General features: G+C 35.2%; 1 protein-coding gene across 1 annotated transcript; it reads left to right on the top strand.

The window, feature by feature from the left end:
* Positions 1-5,356: 5,356 nt before the first annotated feature.
* LOC111393309 (AP2-like ethylene-responsive transcription factor PLT2) lies at positions 5,357-16,750 on the top strand. Its single transcript, XM_023018773.1, has 11 exons — positions 5,357-5,473; positions 5,548-5,737; positions 5,817-6,198; positions 6,280-6,362; positions 6,482-6,490; positions 6,642-6,730; positions 6,862-6,935; positions 7,293-7,343; positions 7,445-7,521; positions 7,647-7,883; positions 16,084-16,750. Exons 2-11 carry the CDS (start codon positions 5,599-5,601, stop codon positions 16,566-16,568), a joined length of 1,626 nt encoding a protein of 541 aa, XP_022874541.1. The 5' UTR covers positions 5,357-5,473; positions 5,548-5,598; the 3' UTR covers positions 16,569-16,750.
* Positions 16,751-19,050: the final 2,300 nt, after the last annotated feature.

Raw genomic sequence — 19,050 nt, forward strand, 5'->3', positions numbered from 1 at the left:
AACGAACTCAACGAAGTGTGTTTTACTTCGAGATAATATCAGAACGATAGAGAGGGAAATGAGATTCAAAGCACAGAAAGTTTGCAATGAAAATGGTGTAAATTTTTTGGTAGAGAAGTAGGCTATTTATAGACTTGTTCGTGGCCATTTAAACAGTCATCACCTTTCAGACAAGCCTCAAAAATCCGAACAGACATGTTGTTCTTTAAAAGTCATGTCTATTAAGTCGGCTGTTTGGTCGGTAAACACCCCGGAATAATAAGCCAAAATTTAAATTTCATAATATACCCAAGAATTTGATTATTTACAATTTGGTCCAAAAAGTTAATATAGTGCAAAGGTCCACCCGCACGGACTCAGACTCGGGCACGTGCTCGTGCCGAGCCGGTCGGACGGAGGCAGCAGCGGCGGCATCTCGCGTGTGTGGGTTTATGACGAACCCAATAGGATATAGGTCTTCCCCCTTCCAAAGACTATTGGTACCTCTTGGGACCCAAACCCAATTCCAAATTTTCACCTTATAAACCACACCAAAGTTTCCTAACTTTCCTATGTGGGATAAGTGTTTGGAAAATCAAATTTTCCCATAATCCTTAGTTTATGTAGGTTACTTTAACACTTAATATTTCATTCAATTTTAAATGGTTTTCGATAAATAAATATATCACGTTAATCATCTCGCGGAGTAGAACGTGAATATGCTAGGTCCCGTATTAATTAAAAGGTGGGTCCCACTGAAATTTGGGCTCAAAGTTGACCCATTAACCATTTTTTCCAACAAATAAAGGATACCTATGCATTGGAGACTGGCTATAGACTTTATCATTATTTATTTATTAGAAATCAATGACACGTACCCTTAAACTTTCAATGTATTAAATCTAGATAGCAATTTACATAATGCATTAGGTATTCTGTAACTTATAGAATCCTTTCAAGAATGATCATGGACTAAATAGTCGATTATTTAATCATATGATTTTATTTTTGTTTAACAATATCATTTTATGTGTAACTTAATTTTTAGCGAGCTAGAGTACATTGAATCGTGACTTAAAATTTGAAGTTATCATCATTACAACTCCGTTCTACAAAATTTGGAGGTTGGATCGTCCAGCATTGAATATGATCCTTGGCTAGTGCTAAATTGGATTTAATTGTCCCGATCAGTCTATAAAAAAAATGGAAGAAGAAAAAAGAAATCCTAGTGGTGCGTTGAATCCTTAACAGGTAAGGTTTTGTATGATTCCAAAATTTCATTTTTACATGCTACATTGATGCTTAATTCTTTTCCTATTTTGCTAATCTTAGAACATTTTGCAGCACTCATATAAATAATTCTGATCATCACAAAGAGACAAATAAAATGACTAGTTAGCTAAGAACTAATTAACAATTCTGGTTCATCCTGAATTACCATTTGAATTGTAAAACGGCCAAGCATTTTTTAATAAAAATAATTAGTCTATCATATGATGAATTTGTTAATTATCTAATTTAAAATTTAATGAAAGACATATTTATTTAAAATGATTTTCTCAAATAGGCTCTCTCATGTGCAAGTCGAGTCCTTAAAGATCGACATGTATATACTTTATGTGGCTATGACTCTATGGTAAGCATCTTACATATCTAAAAATTTAAATTGTTGAAGAAAAAATATGTTTATTTACTTAAAATGTTATGTTCAACAATGTCCAACAGTAAATTTTACTCGAGTAATTTATCAATATTTCATTACCAAATGGTACATCCATCGAACTGGAAAAACCCTAGCTACTTAATTACTTGTCTCCATGAATTGCTAAACATATAGCCTAACCTAAAACCCTAACCGTAAGTTGAAACCCTAACCCTAACCCTAACCCTAACCCTGTATATACAATAGAAAGTAATTTGAAGTAGCAGAAACATTATGTTTCTTCACAATGCTACATTTCGAGACGACACGGGCACTTTACAGTTGTTCTCTCCCACCTTCCTATTAGAAATTGTAAACATTTTTTTCTCTTGATTCTCGTGTACAATTTTTGCCAGAAATTCCCTAGTTTCATAGTTTTTCACTAAAAAAGGAAAATTGACCTTGAATTTTTCTCATTTTTCCTTGTGGCTCGTTGCATCTTTCAATTTTCAAGACTGGTGGCGGTGGGCTGCTCGTAATTTAGCCACGCACTTACTGAAATGTGGTGGCTGATGGAGGTTCTTGTTTCATGAATATAGATAAACACAAATTAATTTTGAGACCCATTAATTAACATTAGATGCATTTAAGTAATGGTTAAGTTTGACAAATCACTTGTATTAATGCTATTAATTAAAGTTAATTAACTTTTACTTGGGACTTTCTAGGTATTGATATCTAGTATATACACATACATGTACACTTCTTGGACATTATTACTTCTGATCCATCCACTTCTTGCAAATATAAGAATCAATTTAAAGACTTCATTTTAAATTAATTTAACGGATTTTAGAATTTTTGTAAAAAAATTCTTCTAGATGAGCACAAACTTGCATAAGTTTAGAGAAGGTTATATACATGGTAGCAGGCTATTAGCTGATGTAGAAAGTACACTGATCATCAGTGGGCAATAAATCTCAAAGACTTGAATTTTGTATTAAAAAAATATTAACTTGTGAGAGGAAAATTGGAATAATTTAAATTTATTTTTTTCACAGTGAAACTAAATTTGGAGGTAAATTCAGAAATAATATATCCAACTGGAAAATTTGCCGGCAGCGGCAAGCATGCAAACCTGTAAACCGGATAATGAGCGGGCAAAAGGCTACAAGAGATCCAAAAAGCTATGTCAACTGACACGTGGCCGTCACATTCCTCCGAACCTAGCCGCAAAACCTGAATCGGCGCGGCGGTCTGTCCATACAATTAATTGGCTGCTATCGAATCTCACACCATTTTATTTTCCACCAACTTTCAATGCCTTTCTTTTACACAATTTCCAAGATGATATATACATACATGCATGCATATATACTCTAAAGAGAGAGAAGAAAGAGATTTCATAGAGCAAATACCGAAGAGAAAGAAATGGCAAGTTTCACATTCTGACATTCGGTAAAATCATCTCTTTCTTTTAACTTTCTATTCTTTTCGATTTTTATTTTTTAGGGTTTTCAGTTGTTCATCTTCTTGTTTCTAACGATATTCTTTTGCCTTATTTAATTTTTATATGGTGGGAATGCGCGTATACATATAGGTTTGGAAGAATTAAAAAAGGACTGAAGAATTAAGAGAGCGAGAGACGTGGGTCCTGCCTCCCTAGTGTGGAGCATTGATAAATTAACTCAAAATAATATACGCAAAAATGTTGGCTAGAAGAATTTTGAAAGGAAATGTGTGTTACATCTGAAAAAATGGCATCAACGATAATATTTAAATAAATAAATATGTTCCTCTTTCTAATCATTCAAGTTATGTGATCGTGTGAAAGATTGTATCAAAGACGTGAGATCTCTAGATTAATTGAAGATCTATGTGTTAGGCCTTTGTTATTGTGAGATTTTTAAGATTCGTCTATAAGATAATTGTTGAAAATGGGGGAAAATTTTGGTATAAAATACAATAAAGTTTTATTTTTGTGATTATTTCGGCTTTGCTTCTTTTTAACAGCTTCACGCATCAAGAGCTAATTTTCATTTCTTGCTTGACGAATGAAGTGCACCATTATAAGTTTGAGTCACTTCCGTCGGTCCATCGTTCGAAGTCTTCACTGCTGGTTATTGGGTTGCGGGTCTGATCTTCTAGGATTGGAAGGCCTTTCCTTTACTAATTTGTTTTGTTTTTCTCTGTATAAAAAAAAAAAACTACGTGTGTGTTCTTTTTATACTTATTTTACAGGTTATTAATGGCGTTTGAAATTTGTTTGACTGGGCCTGTGAGTGGAAGACAGAGGGCACAGAAACAAAGAGTTTACTGGGATACATGCACAGCGTCAGCTTCTCCTAGTTAGCAGAGGACATGTACTGCAAAACAAATAAATTAATAAAAACTCTTTTTTTAAAATTTAATTGCGATTTCCGATTCAATGGTCAACAGATTTCTACTTGGAAAACCCCAATTAATATTTCAATCTCATATTTTATTCATCAACTACGTCGCATTTCATGTTGTTTCGAAATGAAGTAATTCTTTCTGCTTATTTTCACAGTACTTTTAATATTAGTTTGGTCTAATACTTCTTGTTATAATATTGGATGTCCGTACACATTTATCTTTAACACACGCAGGTTTAATCGGGGATCTACAAACGGGTTTTTCTTAAATAAGACTCTCCTGTGTTTAACTATGTCGAGTTTGATGATCTTTTATTCGTAATACTTTTTACAATGCAAAATGAAGTTGATGAATAATTTTTAGACTGATTATATCTATACTAAGAGATGATTTGTATGGTGTGGAATATCAGATTTTGAGGTGTTACTTTTTACACACAACGAGGAAGAGAGTTCCCATGAACCAAGTGGGAGGTTTGTTGGATTCTTCCAGTTGGAATTGTGGGTTTGTCTTAAGGACCATAGTATTCTTTGTTATTTCACCTCATTTATATATACTTATATATTTTTTTTTTTTTATTACATGAAGCTATGGTTGATTTTAATATTGACCTTTATCAATGTCATTGAATATAAAGTTCTAATTTTGTCCATTATATTGTTTAATACTAGCATGATGCGAAGCACTACAAAAGATGAGGGAGGCTCAATGGGTAAAGGGGTTGGCCTCCAAACAACTAGCATTAGGGTTGGATTCTTGGGCAAGATCTTGAATTATATAGGGTTTGATCGTGTTTTCCATTATATTGTTTAATACTAGCATGATGCGAAGCACTACAAAAGATGAGGGAGGCTCAATGGGTAAAGGGGTTGGCCTCCAAACAACTAGCATTAGGGTTGGATTCTTGGGCAAGATCTTGAATTATATAGGGTTTGATCGTGTTTCTTATATCGATTATTGCTTTTGAGAAAAATATCTTCATTTGCTAGTTGATATTAGAATTGAAGATCCATGTTCTATTCTTTAAAACAGGGAGAATGATGCGAAATACCACTTATGTAAAGAATTGCCCCCCGATTCCAAATGAATAGTGCTTGAGTGGATTTCTCAACGAATGTTGGATGATATAGGGTTTGATTGTGGAAAAGAAGTGGTTGCATCCTTGTAGTTAAGATATCAAAATAAAATATACTATCATATTAGGGCTAATACTATGAATTAGAAGAATTTGGTTATTAATTTAAAATGACTAATGCAAAGGAGTTTTGTAGGGACCTCTGAGAAATCAAGATAGTTAAATAGCAACAGCGTCTCTTTCCATTTTCTCTTTCTCACCTCTCCTCTTCTCTTTCTCTCTTAGTTTATTTCAATCTTCGGCTACATCACAGATTTATTAGAGAGAGAGAGAGAGAGAGAGAGAGAGAGGTTGCATTTTTGCAGACTTTCTTCTTTAAGGTAAAAAATATATTTTTCTTCAGAGGAAGACTTGTCTGATTTTAACTTACTTTTTTTGTTTTTGTCATTTGCAGAAATTGATTGATATATTAAAACACATCTGAAAATTCCATAATTAGGGCTCCATGAATTCCAACAATTGGCTTTCTTTTCCTCTTTCTCCCACTCACTCTTCTCTGCCACCTCACCTGCAAACAGCTCAGTCTCATCAGTTTTCTTTAGGGTTAGTGAATGATAATATTGACACTCCACTTCATAACCAAGGTAAGTCTATTTTCTGATCTTACATTTCTCTACTTTACAACTTATGTACTAATTAACATTTTCTTCAATAATTTTGCAGAGTGGAATTTGATTAACAGTGAAGGAAACAATGAAGTACCTAAGGTTGCTGATTTCCTCGGCGTGGGAAAATCGGATAACCACGCAGAACTTGTACCCTATAGCGCAATCCAGTCGAGCGATTCCGATTATCTGTTCTCCAACAATAGCCTTGTGTCGGTGCAACATTCTATGGCGGTTGCCTCAGACAACTATGATCTTCAAGAAAATCCTTGTAACATGCAGTCATTGACACTTTCTATGGGTACTGGTAAGGGTTTAACAAGTGAAAACAGTGCCACTGTTAGTGCTGATAATAGTAATACTAGTATTGTTGAAGCTGCACCAAGGAGAACTTTGGACACTTTTGGGCAAAGAACATCGATTTATCGAGGTGTAACTAGGTGGGATTTTATAGTTGAAGAACCCTTTCTTTTGGCTTTTTTGGGGCAATAAAATTCTTGAATTAATTTTTGCAAATATAGACATAGGTGGACAGGAAGATACGAGGCTCATCTATGGGATAATAGTTGCAGAAGAGAAGGCCAATCAAGAAAAGGGCGTCAAGGTAAAAAGTTATTAATTTCTTGATCCAATATTTATTCTCTGTGCTCAAACCCTATTTCAATAGTTACTAACATCCCTTTTCTTTTTAATTTTGCATCATTGTGTCTTCACGGCTGGCAGTGTATTTAGGTGAGTTAATTCTCTTTGCCAATCACGTGGAATTTTGGTAAACGATATTGGACAATATAACAAACTTATTCATGTCGAATACTGTCGCACCCAACTTGTCAAACTTGTAAATAATTGATTTTCATTTTCTTTTCTATTTTGCCTTCGAAAGGTGGGTATGATAAGGAAGAGAAAGCAGCCAGAGCATATGATCTTGCTGCACTGAAATACTGGGGAACATCTACCACTACCAATTTTCCTGTAAGTAATTGATGAATTTTAATTTATTTTTTTTCAGAAAAGAAAAAATTGAGGAGATACATGGCTGGATTTTATTTTTATTTTCTGTTTCCGATTTGGATCAAAATAATTTATTTTCTTCATATCTGCAGATCAATAACTATGATAAAGAACTCGAGGAGATGAAACATATGACTAGACAAGAATTTGTAGCCTCCATCAGAAGGTAAAGCATCGTGTGATTGCTATCTTATTAGGTTTGATTACAATATATAGCTGCTGAAAATAACAAACAATATCGACCTCCTATTAAACATTTCTTTTCCTAAAAAATTAGTATTTTAAAAGACATATAATCATTTGTATACAGATTATTAGAGGTAAAATTATTTGATAAGATCATGACAAGAGTAAGATTTTGGCAGACTGCTACTTTGTATCTTTCTATCCTCTATTAGTTAATCATTCAAATTCTGATCTTGAAAGTTACCTTATATTGTTAATAATTTAATTATTATCTGTCAGTTTGGGTTTCGGACTTTTACAGACTTAACTATTCTTTATTCTGCTATTGAAATTCCAGGAAGAGTAGTGGCTTCTCCAGGGGGGCTTCGATGTACCGTGGTGTAACAAGGTATTTAAGAGTTAATTAATCACTCCATATATAAGTATACATCACCCACTGCTCATCTCTCGCTAAATTATTCTATGTCTAAATTTAATTCTTATAAACAGGCATCATCAGCAGGGAAGATGGCAAGCAAGAATAGGAAGAGTTGCTGGGAATAAAGATCTTTACTTGGGAACTTTCAGTAAGTAAAAACTTAAACAAGTGGCGGCACAACTTGAACTTAGCATATGAATTCATATTGTATATGCTTGATCAATGATATAGTACGTCGCAAATCTAATTAATTTGCTCAAAATATTAATGTAGGTACTGAGGAGGAAGCAGCAGAAGCATATGATGTAGCAGCCATAAAGTTCAGAGGCCTAAATGCAGTCACAAACTTCGACATGAATCGATATGATGTAAAGGCCATTCTTGATAGCAATTCTCTTCCTATCGGTGGAGGGGCAGCCAAACGCCTCAAGGAAGCTCAAGCAGTCGAATCATCAAGAAAACGTGAAGAAATGATAAGTTTAGGCTCAAATTATCAGTATGGCAGTTCAAGTTCAATCCCTCTAGCCTACCCTCTAATGCAGCAACCCTTTGATCATACACAGCCTTTACTCACTCTACAAAATCAAGATCTTTCCCCCTACAATACAAATCAAGATTCACATTATCAGAATTACATTCATAAACAGCTTCAATTACACCAACAATCAAGTTCTTACAACCCTCAGTTTTACAACAATTCCCTCCAGAACAATCCAATTTTGCTGCATGGGTTGATGAACACGGGGTCTTCTTCTGTTATGGATAGTAATTGCAGTTCTATTGGAAGTTACGGTGGAGGCTACCTTGGGATGGCGTCAAATTCCATCCCGGACAATGGAGGTGGATCAGCTGAAGAACTGGCACTGATGAAAGTGGATTATGATATGCCTTCTACAAATTATGCTGGATGGTCTGGAGATTCAGTGCAGGGATCGAATCCTGATGATTTTACAATGTGGAATGATTGAAATTTTAGATGTCTTTATTAATTGGAGAACTTAGTTTCTTAAGAAAAAAAACTGCAAATTTACTTTTGATAATTTTGTTACTCGAATCAAAAGTATGACAGGAACACGGCAATATTATGCATTTGTTTGCTCATGTTTTTTAATGCAACTGCTGAAAAATATTGCAGCTATCTCTAATGAAATATATTCTCTCTCTCAATTTTGCTATTAAACATGATGAGATGTAAGAATTGTTGAAAATGAAGAAGACAAGAATACAAAATTTAGGTGGTTCAGTGCTAAACTTCTGCAGCAATCACTGGCACATAATAAAATCGTATCAGACTGAATAAGGAAACTTCCCTGTGAAGGGCCAAACGACTTATGAAAATGAACTGGCTCGTTTCCTCTCTTCTTGATATCAATTTTATCACTTTCCCTCAAGTTGGAGCATGAAAATCCAAAATGCCTAACTTTTGAAGATGAGAGTGAAAGAGCGCCCTCGCCGAAGGTTTTGTAACATATCAGCAACTTGAAGTTGCGACGGCATAAAGACTGGACTGTATCCAAGTGCAGGGCTGCCTGATTACAATGCATTTTTGCTGCTCCAAAGTCGGTACTGTAAATCTTGTAGAAGATCTCAGCCAACTAAATTCACAAGTAACAGAGGCCATAGCTCTATGTTCTGCTTCTGCTGATGAACGAGTTGTGGTACTGTTAATCATGCGGGCGAGACAACTATGATAAAGGTATTTGGCACAATAAAGGTGGCTTTAATACTATTGCCATATGAAAAATGCTAAACGACCCGCACCGGTGACCCCATGGATGACCGCACACTTACAACCGAGGCGTGGGTCCTGTGTGAGTAAAAAAATATTTTTCCCCTCTTGTATGTGTATTATGTCAGTCGCGCGGTCACCTGCATGGTTCGTTTAGCATGGTTCATTGCCATATTATGGATGATATGTTTGGCTTCCAATGTCAGAGTGTCGTGACTCGTCAGAGTGTTGTGATTGTCACGTGATCTTAGACAACACTAACAGTTAATGTAATAAAGTAGACGTCTATGGACAATGTAATACCCTTGAAATTGTTTGTGAATATCAAAGTTCACCCTATCTTTCGTGACACGTGTACACTCTACCATTGGGAGGAGCCCTCAACTAAGGGTGTATGCGCCTATATTCTCAAGCTAACCTCGTTCGTGCACACAAGCGCTAGGCCTTGATGGTTCCCATCTCGGATCATTCAAATCTTGACCAAGAAACTCCACGCCTTTAATCTATTATAAATGAACTGTCAAATCCACGATAATGATAAAATCATGATCTTTACAGATAATGCTTGTTTATGGAAATCATATATTCTCATCAAGCTCTATCCACTATAGAAGATAGGGAACGAATTATTAATAAATATTTTGCTCTACATGATAAGTACAATTTATGTGCTTATTCAAGCCATATTACTAGATTTTTATGTTGTCAAATTATTAATTTCTACTTATCTTGGATTAATTTTCTTTTATTTTTATTGAGGAACTCATCTGAAGCAATTGGAAAGAAAAAATGACAAAATCGAAGGAAATTTATAATTTTGGGATCAAATTCCACAAATTAGAATTTAAGAAGAACATTTGTTACACAATTGATGAACTTAAGGACTAACTTGCATTTTTTGAGAAAGATTGATACCTTGGAGTGAAATACTGTACTAAGTGGGCTTCGTTCAATTTAAAAGGTGGGAAAGTTTCATAAATAAGAGTTTAAGTATCACACATTTCAAAAAAAAAAAAAACAAGTTTTAAACTTCAAAAATCATATTTTTATTAAAATTTATTTATGATTTAATTAATTAAATATATTTAAGTATAGATCTATACAATTTGGTCACGAATTAATGATTTAGTTAGTCACTTATTATTTTTGGTCACAAGTCAGAAATTTATGTTACAAATTATTTTATGATACAATACAAAAATTTTATAAGTCACAGTTTGTTTATTGGTCACAAATCAAAAAATTTATGGGTCATGATTTATTTATTGATCACAAATTACAAATATTATAAATCACAACTTATTATACAGTCACAAATTATTGGCCACAAATTAACAATTTCTTAGGTCACACGTTTTCCATGTTCAGAATTTATATTTTTTATTGGTCACATATTGTTTGCTGGTTACAGTCAACCAAATAATTTATGACCACCATCGACACTTTCACTATTGCTTCCAGTAGCACCACCACCACATCCACTAGCTCCTGACAATTGGTCACGAACCCTGAAATAATTAGTCACAAACACTTTCATTCTACACCGCCACCACAATAGCAACCCGCAAACACCACAACATAACTGCTGCCACCTTTAACACTACCACCACCACCGCCATCGCAACCACTGCACCACTGTGACCATTACAACCACCAACTGCATCAACACCGCCATCTATTCAACCATCACCAGTATTTGTAAAAACACCAACCACCATAAGAAAACTCAAACTAAACATATCAAATGAAAAAAAAAAATCAAAAACTACAACACTGTCGAGGGCAATACCACCACTGCGATAGCACATCGCCTTTACCACTTGGTTGATCCAATAGAGTCTCCACCAATCCATCTAAAATCAAAACCACTACCACCTCATTCACCCTAGATCCACACCAGATCGTCGATTGCAACCGTTGGATCATCTTCCTCATAGTCGTGAGTCAATTTCTTCGAGTCGCTGCTGTCGCCACAACCACCACCTGCTATGGTTTGCGGTGGTGCAGTGCCTGCTGAATCAAGGTACAGTCACACACTGTGACGCAATGCTGCGCAGTGGTGTGACCATCGTTGTAAATTTTGCTCGACCGTGATCTTTCAATGGTTGTCTTCCATCGACGGTAAGATTAGATAGAAGGAAAAGAGGTATTGGGAGAAGGAAGAAGAGGGGAGAAGAAAAGACAAAATAAAAGGGTTGAAGACCGCCAAAGGTGAGATATAGAGAGAGAAAATGAAAGGGATGAATAAAGATGAATTTAGGGTTTGATAGGATAAATATGTATACTAATTTTATAATATAATTATTAATATTTAAAATATAATATTTAATTAATAAAATATCTGATTTTTGAAATACTAAACGTCAATTATGATTTATGAAATGAGATCTCTAAATATATTAGTTTGTGTAATTTTCACTTAAAGAGGAAGGAAAATGATTGAGCTTTGCACTTTGGAAAATTGTATAATTGAAAAGGAATTAAAAGCTATTTGAAGAGGAATAGAAGGTTACTTGGGCTGGACTCCTTTTTTTCTGTACACAAGCTGGGGACTATGAAGGCATTACAATTGGACAAAAAGTCGGTAGCTACCTAGGGCTAAAATGGCGATATATATATATATATATATATACACACATATTCACACACACACACACAGAGCAAGTCGACGACTGGAAAGGGGATAAAATTGGGATTCTTTTTTGAGTCAAACATTGTGGCTGCCTGCTATAGAGACAGAGACAGAGACAGAGACAGAGAAAGGGAGGTGGCGATGTGTGCACGGCAAAAGGCAACATTAGAGATTGGACTCTTCATTGAACAATACAAGTGGCTGCGTAAAAAATAAAAATAAAAGAGAGAGATTGAAGACAGGAAAAAAAACACGCGACTACATAAAATTGGGGAATTAATCACATTTCGTAATTTTTGGTGATATTTTTATCCTTTATTCGTATAATTCCAACATTATACTAAACTAATTCTTTTCATGTATTGGATGACGATGAAACTGTTTACTATTAATATTTAATTCAAGACAAGTAGTTTAATTAAATTCTTACAATTCTTAATTAATCTTGCATGTTAAATTTTATTATTTGCTTGCTTGATCACCAATTGAATATATGTTTGCTTGTTGTAATGCTAGAAAGCTTACAATATGTCTAGAACATTGTTTAATTAACACATGTGTAATAAATTTAAGGAATAATATTTATTACATGTGCAATCTTTTAGATAATTGTGAAATTTAATGCGTTCTATTAATCTGAATTCAGACTAGGAATAGATTCGGATCATGACTAGAATATATTTAATTTGTTTTGGAAAAGAAAATTAATTATAATATAATTATCAATTGTCAAGAATGCAAGAACAAAACTAGTTACATAATTAAAAATTAAAATAAATAATAATATGTGGATTCGTGTTCCAATACACTCATTTTATACACATACTAAATTCGCATTTTACAAGTTTTCATGGATTAAATTGGATTAATTAAAAAGAATCAAATTAAAGACTAGTACACTCAATTGAATTTTATTCCTCGTAGGATGATACTCTCAATTAACAAAATCTATTACTTGTCAACGATTTCGTACACTTGCAGGTTTTGCAAGAACAAATTTTTTACAGAGTTACCGAGGAATATTTTTTTAATTTGAGTTTATTAATTATTTTTAGATTTGAAAATTTTCTCATTTCTTTACTTTCTTTTTTTATTTATTTATTGAATGAATTAAGTCTCTCGTTTTGCTCTTTTCAAAAAATCACAGTTTATACAAAATTCTGACGAGAACAAGCTTTTTCCAATATGACGTTGGGTAGGATAGCGATTATTCTATAAGCTAGTTACAACAAACAATTTGCAAGAAAGAAGAAGAAAGAAACGCTAAAAAACAAAGAAAATTCTCTGAAATCTTCTCTCAATATTATTAATAATCAAAAATGATGAAAATTAACCTGCAGATTGGGTTAAATAGTTGCAAAAATACGAAATTATCAAAAAATTACCAAAAATAGCAAAATTCTAACGATCACACTAAAATAAAATATGAAATAAAAGAAGTAAGTTGCCAAAAATTTAGCTCAATCTGGATTCTCTAACGTCTAGAAAAAGGGAGGCGAAATATTACCATAAATAGTAAAAAATAACTAAAAATTAAATTTTGGAAAGGAAAACAACGAATTTTGGGGTCAAAATTGACGTTCATCGAGCATAGCTAAGTGACCACGACGTGCGAGCCGAAGAGAGCTTTCCGGATTGGAGTCATAATAGCGATTCTGATAACCGCAGCCAAAGTTATAGCAAAATTACCAAAGACGTGTCAAAATTACCCCAATTAAGGAAAGATTGCATTTATTTTCTATCTTTGCGCCTATCCGCCATCTGATGGTATCTCAGTGCTATCAATGAGCTATCTGACAGATCAGCGTCACTTGACCTGGATCCTCTTGCATCAGTCACCTCGACTTGGAAAGAACTCGCCCTCGAGTTCACGTTAGCTTCATCGGACTTCACAAAACATGGGCTTAGATGTTTCACATTGAAGACATCGGAAGTCTTCAAATGGCTGGGAAGATGCAACCTGTAAGCGTTATCATCGATTTTATGGAGTACTTCACACGGTCCAATCTTTCGCTCGTTCAGCTTATTATACTCCCCAACTGGAAAACGGTCACGTGTTAATATTGCCCACACAAAATCACCAACATCAAAGAGTACCTGACAACGATGACTGTCTGCCTGAGCCTTGTGCTTGGAATTACTCTCCTTGTACTTGGAATTACTCTCCTGAATGGACAACTTCACATGTTCATGGATACCCTGAAGATGTTTTGCCATCTCATCAGCCTTGTGATTGAAACGCCCCACACGTGGGATAGAAGCTAAGTCAAGTACTCCAGATGGTTTACGACCATAGACAACCTCAAATGGGCTCAATCCTGTGGTTCTATCCTTCAATCGATTATAGGAAAATTTCGCTTGAGGCAATGCCAAATCCCATTGTTTTAGTTTAGTCCCTACTAAACTTCTCAAAAGATTTCTCAAACTCCGATTTACCACCTCTGTTTGAGCATCTGTTTGGGGGTGGTAGGCGCTACTAAAATTCAACTTCGTCCCCAGTTTCTCCCACAAGCTCCTCCAAAAATGACTCGTGAACTTGGTGTCACGGTCAGAAATGATTGATTAGGGAACACCATGTAAATGCACAATTTCCTTGAAATAAAGATGGGCAATCCGAGTAGCATTCATCATCTACCGGCAAGCCACAAAATGAGCTATTTTTGAAAACCTATCAACCACAACAAGAATGGAATCCATCGCCCGTTGTGTACGGGGTAAGCCCAATATAAAATTCATGCTCACATCAAACCAAGGAGCCTCAGGTACAGGTAATGGCATGTACAGTCCAGCAATAGTAAGAGCTCATTTGAACTTTTTTGACATTTATAACATCGTCCACATAATGCGCTACGTCATTGCTCAATTTGGGCTAATAATAATCAGAAGAGACCAATGCCAATGTCTTATCTCACCCAAAATGTCTTTCATTATGAAGTTCACTAATGATCTGCTACCTTAGTGAACAGTCTAGAATGCACAACTGCAATCCATGAAACAGATAACCATTGTGCAAAATAAAATCATGTCGGTGATTATCAGTTACCTTCTGAATTATCTTCTTGAAGGAAGGATCTACAGCATACATATCAGGAAATGCTTCAAAGCCAACAACTCTGATGCTCATGGTGGTGAGGAGTAATGTGCGATGGCTCAATGCGTCTGCTACTCGATTCAAACTCCCTGCTTGATGTCTTAGCGTAAATGTAAACTCCTGCAAGTACGCTACCCACTGTGCATGTCGCCTACTCAGCTTGTGCTGACCATTGATGTACTTCAAGGCCTCATGATCAGTAACAAGGATGAACTCCCTCTGTACTAGGTAATGATGCCAATGCTTCAAAGTTTGAACTATGGCATAGAACTCCAGATCATAGGTCGAATAATTTTTTTCGATCCTGATAGCTTCTCACTGAAAAATGCTACTGGATGCCCTTCGTGGCTCAGAACACCACCAATGCTAACTCCAGACGCATCACAGTTTACCTCGAACACTTTTTCAAAATCTGGGAATGCCAAGACTGGGGCCTCTGTCATCTTCTGCTTAACCAATTGAAAGCTGGCTTCTGTCTCCTCAATTCACTGAAAATTACGCCCTTTAAGGCACTCTGTGATAGGAGCAATCAAAATGCTGAAATTTTTGATGAATCGACGATAGAAGGATGCTAATCCATGGAAACTTCGGACATCGTGTAAACTTTTTAGCTTGGGCCAATTCAAGACTGCCTCAGTTTTAGATTGATCTGCATGAACACCATCAGTAGATACAACAAAACCCAAAAAAATTACAGAAGTTGTGAAAAAAGAACACTTATTCTGATTGATGAATAAGCGCTCCATCCTGATTACATCAAAAATAGCACGAAGATGATCAAAATGTGACTCCCACACCGGACTATAAATAAGTATGTCATCAAAGTAGACTACCACAAACTTTCCCATGAAAGGTCGTAAACCTTATGCATAAACCTCATAAAAGTACTGGGCGCGTTGGATATCTTTACTTGGGAACTTTCAGTAAGTAAAAACTTAAACAAGTGGCGGCACAACTTGAACTTAGCATATGAATTCATATTGTATATGCTTGATCAATGATATAGTACGTCGCAAATCTAATTAATTTGCTCAAAATATTAATGTAGGTACTGAGGAGGAAGCAGCAGAAGCATATGATGTAGCAGCCATAAAGTTCAGAGGCCTAAATGCAGTCACAAACTTCGACATGAATCGATATGATGTAAAGGCCATTCTTGATAGCAATTCTCTTCCTATCGGTGGAGGGGCAGCCAAACGCCTCAAGGAAGCTCAAGCAGTCGAATCATCAAGAAAACGTGAAGAAATGATAAGTTTAGGCTCAAATTATCAGTATGGCAGTTCAAGTTCAATCCCTCTAGCCTACCCTCTAATGCAGCAACCCTTTGATCATACACAGCCTTTACTCACTCTACAAAATCAAGATCTTTCCCCCTACAATACAAATCAAGATTCACATTATCAGAATTACATTCATAAACAGCTTCAATTACACCAACAATCAAGTTCTTACAACCCTCAGTTTTACAACAATTCCCTCCAGAACAATCCAATTTTGCTGCATGGGTTGATGAACACGGGGTCTTCTTCTGTTATGGATAGTAATTGCAGTTCTATTGGAAGTTACGGTGGAGGCTACCTTGGGATGGCGTCAAATTCCATCCCGGACAATGGAGGTGGATCAGCTGAAGAACTGGCACTGATGAAAGTGGATTATGATATGCCTTCTACAAATTATGCTGGATGGTCTGGAGATTCAGTGCAGGGATCGAATCCTGATGATTTTACAATGTGGAATGATTGAAATTTTAGATGTCTTTATTAATTGGAGAACTTAGTTTCTTAAGAAAAAAAACTGCAAATTTACTTTTGATAATTTTGTTACTCGAATCAAAAGTATGACAGGAACACGGCAATATTATGCATTTGTTTGCTCATGTTTTTTAATGCAACTGCTGAAAAATATTGCAGCTATCTCGAATGAAATATATTCTCTCTCTCAATTTTGCTATTAAACATGATGAGATGTAAGAATTGTTGAAAATGAAGAAGACAAGAATACAAAATTTAGGTGGTTCAGTGCTAAACTTCTGCAGCAATCACTGGCACATAATAAAATCGTATCAGACTGAATAAGGAAACTTCCCTGTGAAGGGCCAAACGACTTATGAAAATGAACTGGCTCGTTTCCTCTCTTCTTGATATCAATTTTATCACTTTCCCTCAAGTTGGAGCATGAAAATCCAAAATGCCTAACTTTTGAAGATGAGAGTGAAAGAGCGCCCTCGCCGAAGGTTTTGTAACATATCAGCAACTTGAAGTTGCGACGGCATAAAGACTGGACTGTATCTAAGTGCAGGGCTGCCTGATTACAATGCATTTTTGCTGCTCCAAAGTCGGTACTGTAAATCTTGTAGAAGATCTCAGCCAACTAAATTCACAAGTAACAGAGGCCATAGCTCTATGTTCTGCTTCTGCTGATGAACGAGTTGTGGTACTGTTAATCATGCGGGCGAGACAACTATGATAAAGGTATTTGGCACAATAAAGGTGGCTTTAATACTATTGCCATATGAAAAATGCTAAACGACCCGCACCGGTGACCCCATGGATGACCGCACACTTACAACCGAGGCGTGGGTCCTGTGTGAGTAAAAAAATATTTTTCCCCTCTTGTAAGTGTATTATGTCAGTCGCGCGGTCACCTGCATGGTTCGTTTAGCATGGTTCATTGCCATATTATGGATGATATGTTTGGCTTCCAATGTCAGAGTGTCGTGACTCGTCAGAGTGTTGTGATTGTCACGTGATCTTAGACAACACTAACAGTTAATGTAATAAAGTAGACGTCTATGGACAATGTAATACCCTTGAAATTGTTTGTGAATATCAAAGTTCACCCTATCTTTCGTGACACGTGTACACTCTACCATTGGGAGGAGCCCTCAACTAAGGGTGTATGCGCCTATATTCTCAAGCTAACCTCGTTCGTGCACACAAGCGCTAGGCCTTGATGGTTCCCATCTCGGATCATTATGATATGTTTGGCTTCCAATGTCAGAGTGTCGTGACTCGTCAGAGTGTTGTGATTGTCACGTGATCTTAGACAACACTAACAGTTAATGTAATAAAGTAGACGTCTATGGACAATGTAATACCCTTGAAATTGTTTGTGAATATCAAAGTTCACCCTATCTTTCGTGACACGTGTACACTCTACCATTGGGAGGAGCCCTCAACTAAGGGTGTATGCGCCTATATTCTCAAGCTAACCTCGTTCGTGCACACAAGCGCTAGGCCTTGATGGTTCCCATCTCGGATCATTCAAATCTTGACCAAGAAACTCCACGCCTTTAATCTATTATAAATGAACTGTCAAATCCATGATAATGATAAAATCATGATCTTTCCAGATAATGCTTGTTTATGGAAATCATATATTCTCATCAAGCTCTATCCACTATAGAAGATAGGGAACGAATTATTAATAAATATTTTGCTCTACATGATAAGTACAATTTATGTGCTTATTCAAGCCATATTACTAGATTTTTATGTTGTCAAATTATTAATTTCTACTTATCTTGGATTAATTTTCTTTTATTTTTATTGAGGAACTCATCTGAAGCAATTGGAAAGAAAAAATGACAAAATCGAAGGAAATTTATAATTTTGGGATCAAATTCCACAAATTAGAATTTAAGAAGAACATTTGTTACACAATTGATGAACTTAAGGACTAACTTGCATTTTTTGAGAAAGATTGATACCTTGGAGTGAAATACTGTACTAAGTGGGCTTCGTTCAATTTAAAAGGTGGGAAAGTTTCATAAATAAGAGTTTAAGTATCACACATTTCAAAAAAAAAAAAAACAAGTTTTAAACTTCAAAAATCATATTTTTATTAAAATTTATTTATGATTTAATTAATTAAATATATTTAAGTATAGATCTATACAATTTGGTCACGAATTAATGATTTAGTTAGTCACTTATTATTTTTGGTCACAAGTCAGAAATTTATGTTACAAATTATTTTATGATACAATACAAAAATTTTATAAGTCACAGTTTGTTTATTGGTCACAAATCAAAAAATTTATGGGTCATGATTTATTTATTGATCACAAATTACAAATATTATAAATCACAACTTATTATACAGTCACAAATTATTGGCCACAAATTAACAATTTCTTAGGTCACACGTTATTTCTTGGTCACAATTTATATTTTTTATTGGTCACATATCGTTTATTGGTCACAGATTAACCAATTTAATGGTC

This window comes from Olea europaea, chromosome 4 (assembly GCF_002742605.1).
Source record: "Olea europaea var. sylvestris chromosome 4, O_europaea_v1, whole genome shotgun sequence".
In the NCBI taxonomy this organism is placed as follows: Eukaryota; Viridiplantae; Streptophyta; class Magnoliopsida; order Lamiales; family Oleaceae; genus Olea; species Olea europaea.

Coding starts and splice junctions, on each gene's coding strand:
- LOC111393309 (XM_023018773.1), top strand. CDS start 5,599: ATGAATTCCAACAATTGGCTTTCTTTTCCTCTTTCTCCCACTCACTCT. Junction 7,344..7,444: donor ATGTACCGTGGTGTAACAAG/GTATTTAAGAGT, acceptor TCTTATAAACAG/GCATCATCAGCAGGGAAGAT. Junction 7,522..7,646: donor TCTTTACTTGGGAACTTTCA/GTAAGTAAAAAC, acceptor ATATTAATGTAG/GTACTGAGGAGGAAGCAGCA.